Here is a 19,759-nt window from a genome sequence, read left to right as displayed (position 1 = left end):
ATTTGATCCAACTAGCTAAAAGATTATTTTATGATATAAAAATAACACTTTTTTTTCCATTTTAGCCCTTCATTGGTCTACCTTTTACTGCTACAAGAAAAGGTCCATTCAGCTGATTGAGAGACCACATTTAAGTTCATGTGTTCATTTCTGAGACAGATTAAAATATTTGTAATATGAGCATTGGAGATGCTTCTTAAATGCCCTACTTTTAAAAGAGATGGACTTTGGCAATGGCTTTTCGCTTAATTTTGAATTCCTTTAGGCTTCTGCTACTGTCTTTCCTTTTCCCTCCTCACCACCACCCCCCAACAAGTGAATAGTTTTACTATTTATTGAAGTTATACGTAGTTTTATGCTACACTAGCCGTAGTCATGTTTGTAAGACAGTCTTTCTTTGTATTGTATTGAATATAGTCTGTAACATTAAAAAAAGGTAAATACAGCCATTGGGGGTAACTGAATGTGTATGCTGAAAGTATTGTAAATGTCATGATTTTTTTTAAATTGTTGCTTGAGTCACTGAAATACCAGCGCAATCCAACTTTAGACCCTGATATGAAACCCTTTGTTTTAACCAAACAAATGTTTATATATAAACAAGCACATTTTACATCTAGTGAAGAAATGAGTCATTCCTTTGTGTTTGTATATATGTTTGTACACATACTAATGCTTGTTTCTTTTAACCAGATGTATATATGCACACGCACAAGGTTGCTTCAGCCTTTTTTCAACAGTGAATATGATTCACTGTTGATTAAAATAAGTCTCTGTTTAAAGAACAAGAAATACTTCATATTAACGTCCAAAATTTTCAGATACGTTAAAATTTCACATTGACAATAACTAAATCTATATCATCCCATCCCTTTTTTATAACAAAGTGAAAATTTTATCAAAGTGTAAATATATCCTACTTGCCTTTGGTTTAGTAAGACTCACTATAAAGTGCTCTAAGCTTTGCAGAAAAAGGTCTTGCAAATGCTGACATTGTTTCTTACTGGTAGTCACTGACTCTTTATACCCCAGTTTGCTTGATTAGATTCAAGAGAGACTGGAAAGAACCACAAGGTTCTTTCAGATTTTGTATTGTCTGTAATAGAAAATGTAATTTTCTATTTAAAAACTGAAAATCATTTAAAAGAATAGATTACTTCTAATAATTGGGAAAATACTTTGTCATCAGCTGAAGAAGGAAATGGTAATGCTTCTAGTTTTTAAAGTTCTCTTTTTTGTGTTAAGTCCCATCTCAGTTGTGCAGTTACAGGAGAATCTGAACTGTCATTTGCAGGAAATGTTTCTACTATGATGAAATAAAACAGAAAAGAGAGAAATCTAGATGAACAAGTATGGAGAAATCAACAGTTCTTAGACTCTTAATCTGTTTTTAACCTGTACAACCATTGACAATCGTGAAATTCAGTCAAGAAATAGTCTGCTGGTGAAGGCACTCTTACCCATTGAGAGCAAGTGTCGCTACACTCTTTACTACTGAGTGTTACGGGGGAAGAGCAGCACGCTGGAGTTGGAAAATTCCCTCCACGGGTTTTAGACAGCATTTTTGTGCTTTAATTTCCAGTGCCTAGTGACACTGCAACCAGTATAGAGATTTATTCCCGTGCAAAACGGATTGACTTAGGGTAATTTGAATACTTTATGCATGGATAGATTCATTGGGAAAAGGAGGCAAGGCAGAACTATAAAAAGAACTAATAATCTTGCTAAAGGAGCCGTTAATTCCCTATAGCATTGGAGACAGTTTCAGTGAACAGGGAAAAGGAAAGTTGATTTGCAGAGCAATTTGCAGATCTCCACAGGCATCCCCTGTTCTTTGTCCAGGAACAGATCACAGAGATTACTTCCTTTGTCCTCTCCAGAACCTTATTTAATGTGCTGGGACCATTTCTGGCTTCGTTAGCTTAGAACAGAATCATGAAATGGTTGAGGTTGGAAGGGACCTCTGGAGGTCATCTCGTCCACCCCCCCAGCTCGAGCAGGGTCACCTATAGCCAGTCGCTTAGGACCATGTCCAGACAGCGTTTGGATCTCTCTAAGGGTGGAGATTCCACAACCTCCCCAGGCAACCTGTTCCAGTGCCTGGTCACCCTCACAGTAAAAAACTGTTTCCTCGTGTTCAGAAGTAACCTCAGGGTCCAGTTTACACCCATTGCCTCTGTTCCTCTGACTGGGCCCCACTGAAGAGAGCCTGGCTCCGGGCCCTTTGCAGCCTCCCTTCACGTGTTTGTACACACTGGTGGGACCCCAGATTGGTCCTTACTCCAGCCTGTCCCCTGGTCTCTGGAACAGTGATTCAGTCAATAGCTTTTTGAAAAACTGCATTTCTGCCCATCAGACGTGTTGGGGTCATGCGTTTTATGCCTTGGCCCAGGTTCAGCACCCTCCCACAGCACTACCAGTAACACATGCTGTTAGAGTCTGCAGCGCTGTGGGAACAGATAGAGCTAATTCAGCTCGTTTGGAAAAAAGCTGAGAAAACCTGCTTGCCTGCAGTTTGTCGGTCAGATTTTTTACTTCTGAAGTTTGATAATAATCCAGGAGTGCGTAGGAGTTCCAGGCATATAGTGGGACACCCTGATGCTGTAACGATGGAGATAGTGTTCTGGTGCAAACAAAGAGCAGCAACCTGAATATGACAGGAGAGAATAGAAAAGGCTGGGTCAAAAGTAAGCAGTCACACACACACACCCTGAAAAAAAAAAAAAAAAAGGCATGTGGCAGGACATTTTAAAAAAAGAAAAATCAAAACTCCCAGAAAACTAAGTGGGAGTTAATTTTCTGTCCTATTTTTGTGTGTGTGTGTGTGCATGTGTATATTCATTGCTTTAAAATTTTATTTTAAAGGCATTTAGGAATGTGGCTGGTACTCCATGATTGTTTCCCTGTGATAGAGACGTATTTATTATTCATTGCAATAATTACTGTGTAATATTTTATACTAAAAGTTGTTCGCATTGCACAATCAGGAAGTGCTTAGGAAGTGGCTGATTTAACTGTTCTATTTTTAACTCTGTACCAAATTACGGTGAACAGTGTTAGCGCTTTTATATTTGTAGCATCTAGTAGGCTTCTCACCACCACACTGGTCAGTATGTTTTCATGAAACTTGAAATTTATTTTTCCAGAGCTTCTGTGCATAAATTGTTTATAAAATAAGATTTTTACCCAGAATTTTACTTATTGCGTGCTGTTTCCAAGGGGACTGTGTTTCAGGATCCTCCTAATGCTTTTATCACCCAGCTTCTCTGATCAAGAAAGTAATTTATTGCTGATTGCAGAACTCTTGAACTCATTCTGGCAGCTGCAGTGTGAAACTTCTCTGATCCAGTCTCCTAGTTACTTATTTACATATCATTTGAAATTATTTTCAGGGCTGTTTGAAAACCTCTTGACATTGCATTATCCATGTTTCAAATCATATGGTGATTTGTTTTTTCCTCTCTTTGTATTACAGATAACAGACGAGTAACTTTGGAAAGGTCTCGTTCTCGCCACAATGGAACAATCGCAGCTGTATGATTCTTTTGATGCCAAAGAATTAGTGAATCTTTTTATTTGCAATTAAATGGATATACTTTGAAAAGAGTTCATCATGCAAATTGGCAATGATCATAAAGGAATACTGGTATTGATTAAATGAGAAGGTGTATAAATATTATGTATTTTAAAAGCTATTGCTAAATAATCCACATACTGTATCTTATTACCCCAACTACCAAGATCTGTAAACAGTGTTAAACAGTACGATATATATCTTATTTTCTTATGTTCTTTTTTTCTCCCCCCTTTTTTTTCTTTTATTTCTTTTTTTCTTTTTTTTTTTTTTCTGAAGCTGGCAATTTACATGAAAGGAGTTGGGGATTTCTAGGTTATGTTTTATATAGGTAAGGAAATACAAATTTGTTGAAAGAATGCAGCTGTGGATTCCATTTGCAGTTCTGATTTGGACATGAAAGGAAAAAATAATAAAAATGTATGTTAATAAATTCAGAGATGAGCTGGTCTACATTATCAGAATCTTTTTTGTAACCATCAAAAAGCAACGCATAGTCCCAATCAGGTTGCTGAAAACCTTATCTCAGTGTAAAGCCTTGGTGGATTCAGCTATTTTGTCTGCAAGTAGGGTATACCACGTATCTACACTTTTGGTGATATGACGATGTATAGTTACTTATCACTGCTTAAAAAAAAAAATTAATTAATAAAACAGAGCATAGGATTTTACCAAAATTAAATGATATCAAGGGCAGGCTATGTTTTTAACTATATCTAAGGAGGGATTTTTCTAATTATGCACTTATATATTCTTTGTAAAGATATTTTAGGGAAAATACAATTGTCCTATTTTAATTATGCTAAAAATACCTGTGTGTAGGTTTTTAGAGACGAGCTACATTATGAAGTTATTCAGAACTGCCTCTGAGTTTTTCCTCTGTTTCTCAGGTAAAATACGTAGCGGGATCTCTCCTGGTGGGTTTCAGTGCTGAGGGTTTAGCAGCTAAGGACACGTGTTCTGCCTGCAGCACTGCATGGCAGTGATCGGTGGTTGCAGCAGCCTGATTTTTGGGGAAGTTCCTCCCATTCTACTTTGTGTACAGGCCCCCTGCACTGCGGTACCTCAGGTGAGCAGTCAGTGTAGTAGCTGACACTGTGTATGTTCTGCCACTCAAGGGGAAACTGTAGTTCCCTTTTCTCCCTAGACTCTAGTTGAATGTACAGTCTGCTTGGTGTTCAGGTCAGTCCTCACCATCCTTCCTACTAAAGGGCCGTTGCTTATCTGGATGGGATGGAGGATTTTAAATGGGAGTTCCAGTGGAACTGCTCATATGTTGTTCAGCTATGATTTTAAAAAAAAAAAAAAATGGGATACTATGTAGTAGATGGCACTTGTTCTCAAATTACTATTGCTTTTCACTGATTGATGGATTCTTACAAATGCTTTTATTGCCTGGTGTTACAGGGAACTTTTTTTTAAATGTTGTATAACGAATATTTTGAAGGTAAGCTGTCACGTTGTTTTCTGTGCACAAACTGCTAGCTCTAGAGGAGCATTCGATACTGGGGCAGTGTAACTTTGCACTACTGCTTGAGCCAAGCGTTCTTTGTACAGTAGGTTCTTTTTGCTTCTCTGGCAAGATACTCTTAAGACTGTCTGACTTATTTTGGATAAATTCTCACAGTTTCAAACTACAGTGATCAATATCCAATTTTTGTATGAAAAGGTACAGTTCCTTTTCAATCTCTTATTGAATTTATTATTTTTTTAAATTGTCTTCAAAGGAAACAGGGGGTTTGCCTATTGCTATATCTCTAAACATAGGAATACGACTGAAGCCTAGTGAAATGTGTGCTGTCAACTAACAATTTTCCTAAACTCTTTGAGGTTTTTTGTGGTTTTAGTAGCAAACTAAAGAATTACATGGTACTTCAGGAAAAAAAAAATGCACGCAACAGGATTCTGTCTCCCTGTTTATCAGTAAGAGAGATAAAGATTTATATCCTGTTTCATGTAAGGTCACCATCAACCTTCTATTTAGCATAACTTTTAAAAATGGAACTACTAAATTTACAGTTATAAAAATGTGCTTAATGTACAAAGCCAGTTTAAAAGGATTAGGTTCATAATGTCTATATAAATTTGTACTACAATCAACAGTGTATTAGAATTCAAATTTTAAAATGAGCATTTTGCTGGGACTTACAAGTATTGGTATAATCTTCATATGTGAAAACTCAAAAGCTCACAACAGAATCTTTATACTGTAGCAGTAGTTATTAGTGCACGAGTTTTTCATTTCCATGGGTTATATTCTTTTTTAAAGCTCTGTGAAAGCTGAGTACAGATTTTCAAGAACCAAATCTTAGAAAAATAAAAAAGCAAATCCAAAATAACATCATCTGATGCTTCTATTTTACTACTATTTTTTTCATATTTGAAACATTTATATAATTTAATGGACATATCTGTTTGAACAAAAGTGTCTTTCAAAGGAAAACTAGTTTAGAAAATTTATGTAAATATAGGGTGCTCGTATTTATGAAGTCTAAAATATTTTCTGAAATTGATGCTGGTCACTTTGTCTTTTGATAGTTTTTCAGTCTATATTAAATTGCAGATATTTTTAATGTTTTTATTATTGATCTAATTTTCAGAGGTGTCACGTGTTTATCTAGAAGTGTAGAAGAGTAGCACCTTTTTCAGAAATGCACTTGCCTTATTTTCTAATTTTAAAAAACGAAATATATCAGTTAAATTATATTTGTATTCAAAGTAATCCCAGAAAGAAAATCGCTGGAGGGTTCATACATAAATTTCTTGCTAATTATGTTTCACTATATGTCCTCTGAGACATTATGTTAACAATATACCAGCACATCTGTTTGCATTCACATTTTACCAGTTACAAGTACTGAGGAGGTTTTTAGGTTTTTTTATGATGTTACACTGTTTACATTTCTTAGTTAATTTAAGAGGAAGATAATCTTACCTTTGCAATGAATTGAACTAAATTTGCAATTGACACGGGAATGAAATGTTTAAATCATATACAAATATACATCTCTGTTGCTTAACTCCTGGCTGTACAGATCAGAAATGTAAAGACACTAGACATTTTTTTCTCAAGTTTTATGTGGTTCACTGATAAAAAAGTGCAACACAGTTTGTCATGTATGTTTGTTTGTGATTCAACAAATAGCCTTTCCCATCACATGGGTGATGTTTGGTTTAATGGTTAGTCATATTACGAACTGATGCTAAAGCCAAAACAAAATTAGTGCCTCAGAGGGCATTGACAAACAGCTTCAGGAAGTACTCCCAGTAATACCATTACATAATTTGTTCTGGTTTTAGACAACCGTGGTCAATATGAAAAACATTACCTAAAATTATCTGTTCTTTCTTGAGAATTCAGATACAAATGCAAGCATTCCCATAGTTCCTTTCTGTAATATGCAAATAATTATGAATATCTGTATATTTTTGCATTTTTGTGTGTGGTATATGTACTACCTCAGACAAATGCTGTAAAAAACACAATGTTTTCATGGTTTTTATCCAAACCACAATTCATCAGTGACTTTAAATTCATCCCCAATATACAAATGGTTTGCAAAACTTCGAGGATCAGGCTGTTTTAGGTTTGTCTCTGGAAATCCTCCTATAGCTTTCATCAAAAAAACTTTGCAATGTTTGGCTTTTGCATCCCTCAGGCAAATCCTGTTTTGATGGGTGAATTTAGTACTTCCTATATTGAGAATGATATATAGCTAGTAAATATTTAAAGCTGGTCATAGTTACGTGGGAGCAAACTTACCTATATATGTAAATTGCTTCTTATCCATTAAACAAAGGCTTGGCTGAAATATACTTTAATGTTTGCCTTCAAATTGCTGAGAGGTCAGGCATAACAAATGCTAAGTGATAGAGCAATGTAAAGCCCACCTCTTACGTGCCATACTGTATTTGCAAGTTACTCATTTTAAAATAAGTATTGTAAGAAACCTCTACATTTCTTCTTCTGCAGTACCTACACGCACGCCCACGCATGCACACAAGATGTAAATAAATAATTTTTTTAAAAATCAAAGCAGATAAAGCCAAATCCCTCAGCTTCAGGTGTCTCTATTTCAGATCACATATTGCTTTTGTGCACAAAAAAGGGAGTTGTGTAAGCCTGTGAATTCTGCAGTCCTGCAAGCTGTCACTCAGCATCCACTGATATCATTAGAAGAATGTTAAAGGAGAAGGATTTGTTCTTGTAGTGCTTCTTTTAGCACTGTTTGAGGTGATACATATGCCACAGAATGTGAACAATAATTATTACAGTTTAGTCAGTCTGCTATCATGCACCATTTGGTTTCCCTTTTGGAAGTCATGTGATTACTGATGCCAAAAAAAAAAGAAAAAAAAAAAGACAAAAAAAAGACAAAATTCATGCATTTCTATTTTTTAAACAGCTCTGTGTTTGTATGTAATGATTAAAATAGGAATTTGATGAAATCACAGCGTGGCCATTGTTAATCCATGTATTCTGAAAACTGTAATAAAGATATACATAACATGATTTTGCTAGGTGCGCCAATGTTTTACTTGTTTATAATGATTATTACCTATTGGGTACCATCACCTCAAAATCTGTTTTTGTTATATAAAATTATCATTCTGAAATTACTTTCCATTTTAGCTTACTGAAATTTTATAGATTTCTGTTTGTTTTTTTTTTCTCTGAGGTGTCAAGTATATTTGACTTGAATTTGGGGAAAAAGATGCCTTTTCCAATGGAGGAGGGCTTTAAAAATGATCTAAACCAACATATACTTCAAAAGCCCCAGCATTAAATCATGGTGATAATGTTTTATTTTTACAAAAATAACAATAAAAGGGAATCACTAAACAAATTACATGGGTCCATATTTATTTTCAGTTTCTGGATTCCAGTATAGACTTTTTAAAACAGACACATGGTCAGTCAGACAGCTGTTGTTGGTGTTTTCCAAATTATTGACTTCACCTCGTCACAAAATGGTCTTAACAGAATAGAAGCTTGGCAGACTTTCACCTTCAAAACTGTGTATTGCAGCTTAAACGCCTTAATGATGCCACCGTAACAGGCTGAAGTGCAGAACCGTATGGAGAGAGAGCACCGCATTTCTGCAGTGGGTACTTAAGATTCTAATTACCCGGAATTCTAATGAGTATGATCAGCCCTGTTCATACAACACTCCTTAGGTAACTTTGTATAAATGGCAAAGATATGCCAAAGGATGGTTGAAGGCACCATTTTATTTTTAATGAACTGGACTACAGTTGGAATGTGATATTTGATATATGGTGAAGCCGTAGAGGTTTATTATGGGATTAATATGAAAAAAAAATTGCCAGTTACAAATGTAAATGCTGTGATCATCATGACTTAGAAAAATGTTGTAATGATGCTCTACATATACCATATTCTTGTTCCTTAGTTTGGGTTTAAACGTTCTTGACTTTCTAATGTTGGGAGTCTTGGATTCCCGTCATCTTCTCAGACGTTTTTGCCTTTGGGAGACTGGCAGGCAGAACATGTCCAGAAACAAGTGGCACCCCCCTTAAATAATTACCCCTGAGAAAGGTATTCTGTTGCCTTTGCACATGCTTAAGACATCCCCTATGTGAACTTCAGATTGATAGCAGGTTGTGGTGCTCTGCCACATGTTAGACCTCTTACATTTGGGTACTAACTGTAAATTTGAGCTGTGCTCCTGCCCTCTGTTATGTCTTCCAGTCATTGTCTCAAAATTAGCCTTTCTGTGTTTTTTTTAAGGAAGTCGGTATTACTGGGCTGTAGTAAAATTATAAAAGTGGTCAATCGATTTGCTCAGAATTCTTTGACGAGTACTTAATGACTGTAATTAATCCCTTTCAATAGATACAAAGCTACGATTAAGAAGAAAAATCCAAATACGGGATTTTTATTTTTTTTTTCCTTTAGGCTGTAAGCAAACACTAATTTAGTCCACTTAAACTCACAAGGTACTGAACGCTGTTTCTTTTTGTTAGTGTAGTAAGTAGGCCAACCTAAGAAACTCATCTGAGAGGCAAAAGGTAGTATCTCAGGCACCAGCTCACAAAGTCACAAAGCTTTTTGGTTTCAGCTGGCTCTGGCCCTGCGGGCTCGGGGACCTGCAGGGCTGGCGTGTGATGTGCTGACCGGGAGGCAGTGGGACAGCCAGGTCTTCAGGCCAGATTTTCATAAGGGCAATATGCCCAACCTTCTTCCATTGAAATAATTGATCTCTGAGTCTTAAGGGGCAAATTGTCTGTGAGGCACAGATGACTGAAAAGCCCTGGGAGTGCTTATCTGCTTTTTAGAATATCTCAGTCTTTTTAAGAAAAGAAAAAAAGAAAATAAAATTAAAAAATTAAAAAATAATAAAAAAAAAATTAAAAAGACCTGGTCCTGGTCAGGCATTGGTCAGATCTGCTGCAAACTAATTCTCAGTCTCTACAGACATGACACCAACCCCATGTAGCCAGACCTCTGAGCTGTGGATACTCGTGCAACATTCGGAAAGCTGTGTTTTTAAACAGTCTGTGAGAGTACAAGGATGACTTGATGAATAATTATCAGACTGGTAATTCAGTGGCGTGAGAGATTCATGTCAGGCTGTTGCTGTTTTAGCACTTGGCAATGCAGATATGCTGAAGTAGCTGGGAAGGCTGTTCCACTTGTGGAAGCAATTGTTAATGAATGATCACACTTTCTCGAACATTCTTTATCTGCTGGAGTACTAAAAAGGGAAAAGGATTACTTTGGTGAGATAAAAGCAAGTGCTACCAAAGGTTTGTATATATTGTAAACTACCAAAGGTGTATGTGTATTATAAACTATGGGTGAAGTTGTAAATTTAAAGAAATAACATTTTAAATGCACTGCTGCTACCTATTCAAGTGAAGTTCTTTTGCTTGTGTGGCACAGGATCAGTCAACTTAAAGAACAGCAGTATTTGCAGGATTTAAAAAAAAAAAAATTAAAAAAAAATGAGAATTCAATGACTGAATTCACTGCCATGAAGAGAATGAGGTTACAAAGGCAAAAGGTAATGGCAAACCTGTAAAATGCCTTTAAAAAAAAAAAAAAAAAAAAAAAAAAAAAAAAACTGAACCAGGAAGATTTATGGGATTTTGAAAGCTATGGTAACATAGAATGGCCAAATGAAAATTGTGCTTCCAGAAATATTTCAAAATTCTGTTGGGCCAGGAAATCAACCTGCAATTCTGTTAGGCCAGGAATTCTAATTTCATCATAGGCAATGTATGTGTAAAATAATATGTATTTTACGTGAAACTAATGAAAAACTTTTCCAATAAGCTGTAGTTTAAATTCCAGTAAACAATAATCTGAGCAAGACCTAATGAGTTTCAAATAATACCTAAAACAGAGTGACAATATGTTTTATAGCTCATTTTGTGTCTAGGTGACAGGTCTTGAAAAAGTCATCGCATCTTTTTCTTATGAGGAGATGCACTTGCAAACATTAGTAAAATCATTTTTATTTGAGATGGCATAAACAAGTTAAAACTGAGAGGGTTCTTATATTTCAACTGAATATATTTCTGTGTGAGCATTTTATTTTCCTTTGCATTTCACTGTCCAGAGTTGTGCTCAAATTCTCGAGTACCAGAAAATTAATATTATATGCTTGCAGACTGCCTAACTGCACAAGTCTGCCAATGTGTTATTTATGGGGAAGAGAGGAATTTACGCTGTTCCAAGCAGTCAGCCCAATAAATAGCCCTTTTGTGAAGATTTTTGAAGCACGAGAATAAACTGATAATGATTGAGATTGTGAAATTTTTTTTTCACTGGTTTTTTTTTTTTTACTCAGAATTTTAGCTTATCATAGGATATTGTTGCCAGTTAGGAGTAAAGCTTAGTAGTGGTAGCATTGCAATGTAAGTCAGTAGTCATGGCATCATTAAGTCTAAATAAATATTTTACTCCCTGTTCATGAAAAGTGTAAAGTCAAAGAGTGTAAACGAGTAGGGTTAGACAGTTTCTACAGTAGTGATAATGCTGTAAGTTTTTTCTTTTTTTTTTTTATCTTTTTTTTTTATTTCCCAGACAGTAGTTACAGATAATTTGAAGTGCTTTTAACTGTGTCCTTTTGGTTTTGGGTTGAGTTTTGGGTTTTTTGGGGAAAAATCGATCATGTGAAACATCACGCTATTGAAACAAAAAGCAGAAAAAGCTGGCAGTGAATTATTATAGCTGAGAAACACTCGGGGGGGGGGGGGGGGGGAATTAAAAAAATATATGCTACCAGCAAATGAAAAGGATGTGGAAAGAAGATCCACATTAGTATAACAGTGACTCTTCTATTCTCCTGTTCTAGTTTTCACTTTTTAACCCTTTCTTAGCGAAGCGAAGACCCAACCTAGGGACACTGAGGCATGGCAGGCTGGCTGGGGCACGGGGGCTCTGGGGGAGCAGTTGGAGCAGACAGATCTACCGGGCGCTGGGCGCTGCTGGGGGTCCCCGGCTGCCTTCACAGCAGCACAGGAGGCACAGGTTGCATTTTGATTGACAGGTCTTGGAAAAGAATTTCAGAAAGCGCGATGCTCCTGTAGGCCAGCTCCCAGCAGGGCAGGAGGACAGAGCCGGGGAAGGGGAATGCTCTCTGCTGTCTTGGATGCTGCCTGAGAAGCAAGGAGCCATTGCTTCCTCAGTCACAATTTTACACTGCAGGCTCAGGCAGGCATTATTGCAGCAGTTTGTTCACATATTTCAGCCTTCTTTGTGCTATCAAGTGTAAGAAAAAGAAATCAAAGAGGTGATTTTTAGTTACATTTGAACAATGCAGAGAAGTCTGCAGTACAAGGGCCCTGTGTGTAGCATAAAGCTGGTGGTGATGGTCCTTTGATTCTGTTTTTAGCCCAACTACTAACCTAGAGCACATAACTTGGAATCTGACTTTAATTTCATCACCTTTAAAGTAAGGATAGATTAGCAAAACTTGCACAAGATTATGCTGTTATGAGTTCTGAAAAATTGGCAAAGAAATTTTCCCTTGCATTGACTAGATAAATTGGTCCAAATTCATTTTGTCTTCCCTCTCCTAGGTAAGACATGAGCAGATTTCCATAGTTGATCTGCAGCGCCATTTACATTTCCTCAGCACTAACATCTGTAGAATTCCAAGGATTGAATTGTAGTGGAAAGCAAAAAAATACTGAAAATAGTAATGTGCTCAGACGAAATGCAACAAATGCGTTTTGTTGTTATGACCTGCATGAGTTATTTGAATCAAAAATTTGTATTGATTCACTTTAGGTACATAAGTTTATCACGGAGGTATTGCTGCTGTAATGATATGCAAGCGTCTATCACATATACGCAATGTTGCACAATGTTAATGCTTTCGGTATTGATTGACTCAGCCCGCTATTCCTCATAAGCAGTAGGAAGTCTTAAAGCCTGATGCAGATGCTGGAATGTGATTATGTTATGATGGAATGGAGCTTATTCAGCAATCCTGTGATTATTAAGGTAATGAGGGTAATTTATAGCCTCTTATGACCTACTGGTACCAGAAGCTAAAATGCAGGTGTTAGAGGAAACAAAACCCTTCTTCAAGAGCCAGTAGACGCAAAAGCACATCAATTTTTGTTAGGTAGTGGTAAGATACAAAAAGTAGCTTGTATAATTTATAGACAGCCTTAATTAGTTCACATTTGCATCTTTAGGCCTGGTTAATATGCCAGGATGCATCCAGGATGCTCTTCAGTTTAGTATTATTAGAGCAGTTACCCAACAGATTATTGTAATGGTCATGTGTACTGTAGTCAGTCATCTGGGCGCTGCTCTGTGGGTTATGCGTATTAAGCCTGGCTCTGCTGATTGCAGGCTGATACTCTGAAACACTGAAATAAATAGCAGCTCTTCTGCGGACTTGAGAGTCATCCCCCATCTATATGTCAAATTACAGGTTTCCATATCTATAGTTTTAATGAAAGATAGTTCTCCATCAAAAGCACTTTCTTCATATAAAAATTTTCCCCAAACCATCTGCAAGTGCCCACATAAATATTTAACTTTCTCTGTTTTAATTCTTGAAACATGATTAAATTGTTTTTAAAAAATGGATAATATCAACTGTATGAGTTTAATGAAAGCTGTTGCTTTCTTTGATACCCTTTAGACACTGGCAGAATATGTGTTGCTTTATGACGTAATTTTTTTAATCTCATTAGTTCCTAAAAGTAGCTGGTTCACCACATGTAAATACTCATATTCCGAAGCTTAAAGGTAAACTTAGTTGTGGTTTCAGGTGGTTCAAAATTATTTTATAAATTTTTTATCATGAAACTGGGCATGGATTCTGTTGGGAAGAAAATATTTCCAAGTATCTAGTTACTGTGAATTTAACTAAATATATTGGAAATGACTTTTGAATCATCTTCATGATGTTTGCACAGTACAATCACTTCACAAAAATGAATAACCTGCAGTCATTCACAACAACATAACTTAATAATTACTTTATTATAGCATTCCTACCCAACTGGATATTCAAAGTATATGTTGGTAGAAAAGAGCTGTCTTGAGTTGAAGTGAGTGGGAGACAAGCATCTAACTTTTCAATAGTGAAGGATCGACAGAAAAAGGAAGTGGAACGGTGTTAATCAGCTGTCAGTCTCGGTTCTCCATCATACCGGTAAAAATATCTCAAGGAAGGTCGTGATTTACACTGCAAAGCGACAGTTGGTATGACGAATCATGCCAGAAAGGATAGGGAAGAATAATGAGGAATAACAAAATACATATAAAATAGTGTTATCAAGTAATTTATGAAAGCTGGTGTTTCAGAAAGTAATGCTGCAAAGAGAAAACATGGCACTTGATAGCACAGAGAGAAAAAGTCTGCAATGTTAAGGAAGAAAAGGAGCAAACTCGGAGCATATGGTTAGTTTTATCATCTAACACAAGGTGTTGCTCAGCTCTCATCCTTCAGTTGGCAGTGTAAAGCGCCAGTGTGTTTGTCCGTGAGGTTAATGCTGTCACACCGCCTGTGAACGGTGCCGGTCTGGGGGAAGGACAAAGGGTAGGGGTTAATTCACTCAGTCAGCCAGAACTGGGTTCCAACTGTCTAAATTGCATTTTTAAAATAATAACCATTATTTTCTTGCCTGCTGAAATTTAGTGGTCATCTTTAGGCATTACTGCCGCAGCGCTTCACTAACAAAACTCAGCCCGCGTCTCTGTAAAGCGGACCATGTACCAGCTGGGACTAGTCTGGTAAGAAATCACTTAAGAACTGCCATAAACAAGCACACACGGCTTAGAAAACAGGTTTCTCTAATGCCACTTTACAATATGTAAAGCTAAAGTTAAGTTAAAGGGTGTTGCTTAAATACAAGCTGGAATTAGATAACTTTTTAAAATGAGGAAACAGAAGAAACTGCTTTGCCATTGAAATACTTCTGTATTGTAAGGCTTCTTACGTTCTGTACTGTAAGGCTTCCGTACACGCTGCAGCGAGGTGGTCTAGCACTTCTCTAAACTGGATTTTTTCCAGAATATGGTAATCATAAACAGAAGTAGATAAAAGTTACAAAAGAAGACAAGAACATAGTAATGCGAAATAATTCAGCAAAAACTATTTCAGGTGCATTGGGGGCTCTTTGCATCCGTCCTTGTATTTTTTTCCTAAATCATTTCGGTTTTGTAATCTTACTTTTACAGCAGCAGCCATTTAAAGAAGCACTAAATCATAGGCAGTATAATCCCTTTTACACAAAGGAACAATTTAAAAAGGATAAACTTCATTTTATGGGTTTCAGTGAACTGTGTCAGGGAAGTGTTGCCTTTTCCCATTCATTTAGCTACTGTGTTTGCCTTGAGCTCACAATGTGTTTTGCCCTGTAAAATCTTGAGTGTTCTTGATTCCTGCATTTGGCAAAGAACTGACACAGTAGATAAAAGGTCTCTTGATCTGTTCCCTTGTGTTGTCCAACAAGTGACTCAGACTTGCAGCTACTTATCTATGAATGACACAGACTCAAATCTGAGGTCAGGCACAATTTCTTGTGAAGTAAATTTTAAAAAACTGCACAGGACTTGGACTGTAATAAAAATGCATGTGTTGAATGCTATCTCTGATGTCTTTGGTTTGGTTGGAATGTTGGCCTTTAAATAAAATCTATGTGTATTATTAAAATATCTGGTGGAAGACTTACGCCAGGACTAGCTTTAGATACTGCTTACTACTAGAATTATTCACCTAGCCAGGTTTTTGTTGTTGCTCACTGATGTCACCATTGTTGGTTTCCAGTTTGAGCCAGACTGATGAACACTGTTACATTTGAGGAGAGGTGTACCCTGCCAATTTCAGCTAATGTATGTCGTTGATCAAGGTAGGTAAAAGACATCAGTCCTACTGATGTAGTTAGCAGGGGAAGACTTTAATGTAAGTTCTGCTGCGTCAGCAAAACTATATTTTTGCTGTAGTACATCCTATAATCAAGGAATCAAATTACATAAACCGTAAATCTGTCATCATGAAGTTATTTTCCTTAAAAAGTAGTTTTCCTACATTAATAAAGCAGTTGCTCCTAATCAAGACATAACCTGCAATTTTGGTACCATCCAGTACCACAACAGTTACGATTTTCTTAATTTTTATTTTAATCAGATTGCTTTCATGGAGGTTCAGTTGCAGGTGCTGAGTCTAAAAAGGGGCAGATGTGAAAGGTCAGGTAGGATCTGATGCCTAATTCAAACTAAAAGGTTTCTGTTGAACTTCAGATTATTTTTTTTCACCTGTGGAGCAAATCCTGAAATCCTTTTCTTTCACCCTGTGTTTCATCCAGTATTCTTTCCAGTTAGTTTGTGTCTCTCCACATAATTTCAGTTGCTACTGCGGTGTCTGCCCTTTGCAGAGCAGAAAATTGAAGTTACCAGCAAACATCTGCACTACATGTTTTCAGATTGGAAAAGTAAGGAATACCCAGACAGAATGTGTGGGAGAATTTTCTAAAGAAACAAAATTCAGCAAACTGAAACAGTGAGACTGAGTCCGCATAATTTTCCTGGAAGCAGCCGTCTGCATTCAAACAGGCAGGCTTTCACCCCTGAAGCCCTGCGTGTTCGTATAGACTTTTAAACCATACTTCACTCATCTCTACACTTGGAAAGATGGCTATTACCCGAGGTGTGGAACAGAACGAGGGTCGTGGGATGGTGGAGTTCTCACCCGTATAGCTGCCTGTGTTTCTTTTTCTACAAGCTGACCATCTTTTCTCTTTCTCAGTTTCCCGAACCATTTTGTGCGCCAGTGAGTTTGTTAGGTACAGTGGAGGGAAATAGTTTTATGGACATCCCTTGAGGAGTCAGAACTGACCGCGAGAGAGACTGACAGAAGTGTCATTAGTTCTCTGATGCAGCATGCTAGGAGACAGAACACTGCATCCTACACCTGGAGGGCTTTTTACTTAGTGCGAGGGAGACAGCAAGGTAAGCGTGCATGGAGGGATGCGAAGATGTGCGCTCGCTATGTCAGTGAGCAATGACAAGAATTGTATTCATCGATGCGAGGGTAGAAGAGGCAGGGGTGTGTATTTCTCAGAAGGCATTGCTTATTCTGGCCAAACGTAAGTACACCAATCTATAACTGCCCAGCAGCGTGTGATGCGAATAACTATTTTGGCCCCAATTCATTTTTGGTGCAATTTAACATTGGTGGAATTAAAATCCAGTCCTTGAACTATAGGCTTTCTCTTCCCTAGAGGAAGTAGTCCCCAGTCTGGCTAAATGCCCTTCTCGGAAAATCTCAGTAAAAAATGAATCTCGTTCTGAATGTGTCAGTGCTAAATGTATCTAAACCCGCTATCTTACTCTAAAACTGGGGGGTTTATATGTAATGCTAGGCCTAGCCTTTTTGCAATGTTTTGTGTACAAGACAGCACAGAGACTGATCAAAAAGTTTTCCGTATAGCTTCTAGCTGGTTGCAATTTAGAATATGAGTTGCTATACTAAGATGCTGAAAACTGTAAACAGTATTTGCATTTTGTTATGAATATTTTGCATAACTTTAAGGATGTTTTCTTTATCCCCAAGTGGGTCTGGTTTGAGCCCATAATGTACTGTGAAGTTTCAGTAACACAGAAAAATTTGTTGAGCACAAACAGGCCAGTATTGCAGCAGACTAACAGCATTCAAGCAAAGAGTGTTTTGCATTAAAAATGTGTATACATTTGCATTTTTGATGCAAAAATCTACTTAATCAGCACTGCAAATGAAGCCCGTAACTGAGGCAGTGCAGAATTCTATGAAATTGAAAAGTTATGTGTAATTTCTGAAAAACAAAGTCTATTTTGCACAGCTCTAACTATAGCTAATATTTAAACCAATTTAATCATCGGTGAACTAACATGGCAGAAATACTCTGAAGTTTTTTATCACTGTAGGTTTTTAATGTTCTTGGCTCTGTCGAGTGTGCTTTTTTTAAACATTTCTTTATTAAGCATTTATCCTATTTAATTGCTAGGAAAAGGAAAAGCACAGAAAGATTGAGATCTGAATTTTAATCATCCTCATTTTAGGCATGTTGATTTTTGCTCTTGATTTTAGATGCTCAGGGAATTATGTTGGGGGAAATTCAGCACACAAGACTCCTGTTGAAAGCCAGAGGTGTTGCAGCTGTTCATCTAAGTCAGTTGCTTGTGTCACAGTTGAGGTATCTGTTCTAGATTTCTTCAGAAGTGCGGTCTGTACTTGCTCTCCACAGCTGACTAAGAATTCCAGAGTTTTATTCGCAGAGTTCTGAAATTTGAAAATACTCTTTTATCTGGAATGGGTTCTGTTTTCTAGCATTTGTGAGTCACCATAAGTTGGCTTGTGAGATACATGCTACCTGGAAAAGGGAGTCACCTCCATCCCAAAGCAGCTTTTAATCCAGTTAATAGTTATTATCAATTGTTATTCCTTTTGGATATATAATTTCTTTCTCACACAATTCACTTTGCTAGCATTGATTGATTTTTAGTGAACAAGTGTCTACACTACAGAAATTCCACCAGACCTGATATTTAGTCTTACCAGAAGACTGGCTACACCGTGCAAACTGAACAACAGTGTTATACCTGGTCTCAGTCTCATCTCGCTGAGTTGAGGAGGTTATAGATGTGCAAACTGGCAAGGACTCCTCCTGCGGGCAGTTGGCTACCATTTTTCTCTACTGGCTAACAGAAAGAATTTCTTGTTTGGTCTCCCAAAAAAGAAAGGGGATAAAAAAAAAGGTTTATAAAATAAAAGTTAATTTCAAGGAAGAATCAAAGGAGACGTTTATTTTTAAGTGTGTACTGGTTTTTGTTTTTTTTTCTTTTTTTGCATTAGCGTTATTAAAATAAAAGCAGAGCCTTCTTTTACAGGTTAAGGGGAAAACTACTTTCTCAAGGTTACTTCTATAAGCAGAATTTCTTCTATAAAAGATTTAAGACACTTTACAAATACTATAGGTGTTCTAATGTATTTTGAATTCTCTGCTTGTGACTTTAGGTGTTGCATTTGTAAACAATATAAGTCTAAATAGGGGATCTCAGTCAAATGTCAGGCTTCTTGTCTGTAAGGTATTTCCACTCAAGTGTAGTGCAGAATGTCACTGTCATTCCAATTAGTGCAGCTGATTACTATTAAATTTGTTTTATTTGACATACTACAATATTTTTGCTTCAAGCCAGATATTTTGTACAAGATACAGAACCACCAGATAATCACAACAGACATTAAGGCTAGTGGCAGAAGGGACCTCGAAGAATGTGTGAAATGAAAGAAACTGGCTTCATAATTTTTGCAGGTTTTCAGCTATATTTGTTACAACAATATTAAAAGATATTTTAGGAGAATACAGAGAATTAAACCATGCCATCTGCATTTGTATTTTCCTGGTTTACTGGATAATAGTATTATTCTTAGAACTTTGCCACGTAACGACGTCCTTTTTTAACACAATTAATTTGTCATTATACCTTCTTTGCCTGGAAGATGGAGAGGATAAAATTGAAAGTAAGATTCTTAACGTTAGTCTCTCTGTTCTTAACTGGCTTCTGAATTGGACTTGTATGGCTTTGGAATCCCAGATCCGTCACCACCCTGGAGCAGCTCTCCGTCCCTGGATGGATTCATTAGTTACGTGCTGAATACAACTTGGCATCTGGGATGTGAAACATTTGTACAATAGTCTCAGTCCTTAGAC

General features: G+C 36.9%; 1 protein-coding gene across 1 annotated transcript in view; it reads left to right on the top strand.

The window, feature by feature from the left end:
• DIAPH2 (diaphanous related formin 2) overlaps positions 1–8,087 on the top strand; it is a 244,079-nt gene extending 235,992 nt beyond the window's left edge. Inside the window, exon 28 of the mRNA XM_055727131.1 lies at positions 3,476–8,087. Within this exon, the coding sequence (XP_055583106.1) occupies positions 3,476–3,540 (65 nt within the window). The 3' untranslated portion in view covers positions 3,541–8,087. The remainder of the gene's footprint in view (positions 1–3,475) is intronic.
• The last annotated feature ends 11,672 nt before the right edge of the window (positions 8,088–19,759 follow it).

This window comes from Falco cherrug, chromosome 15 (assembly GCF_023634085.1).
Source record: "Falco cherrug isolate bFalChe1 chromosome 15, bFalChe1.pri, whole genome shotgun sequence".
NCBI lineage: Eukaryota > Metazoa > Chordata > Aves > Falconiformes > Falconidae > Falco > Falco cherrug.
This window is presented reverse-complemented; position numbering and strand designations above follow the sequence as displayed.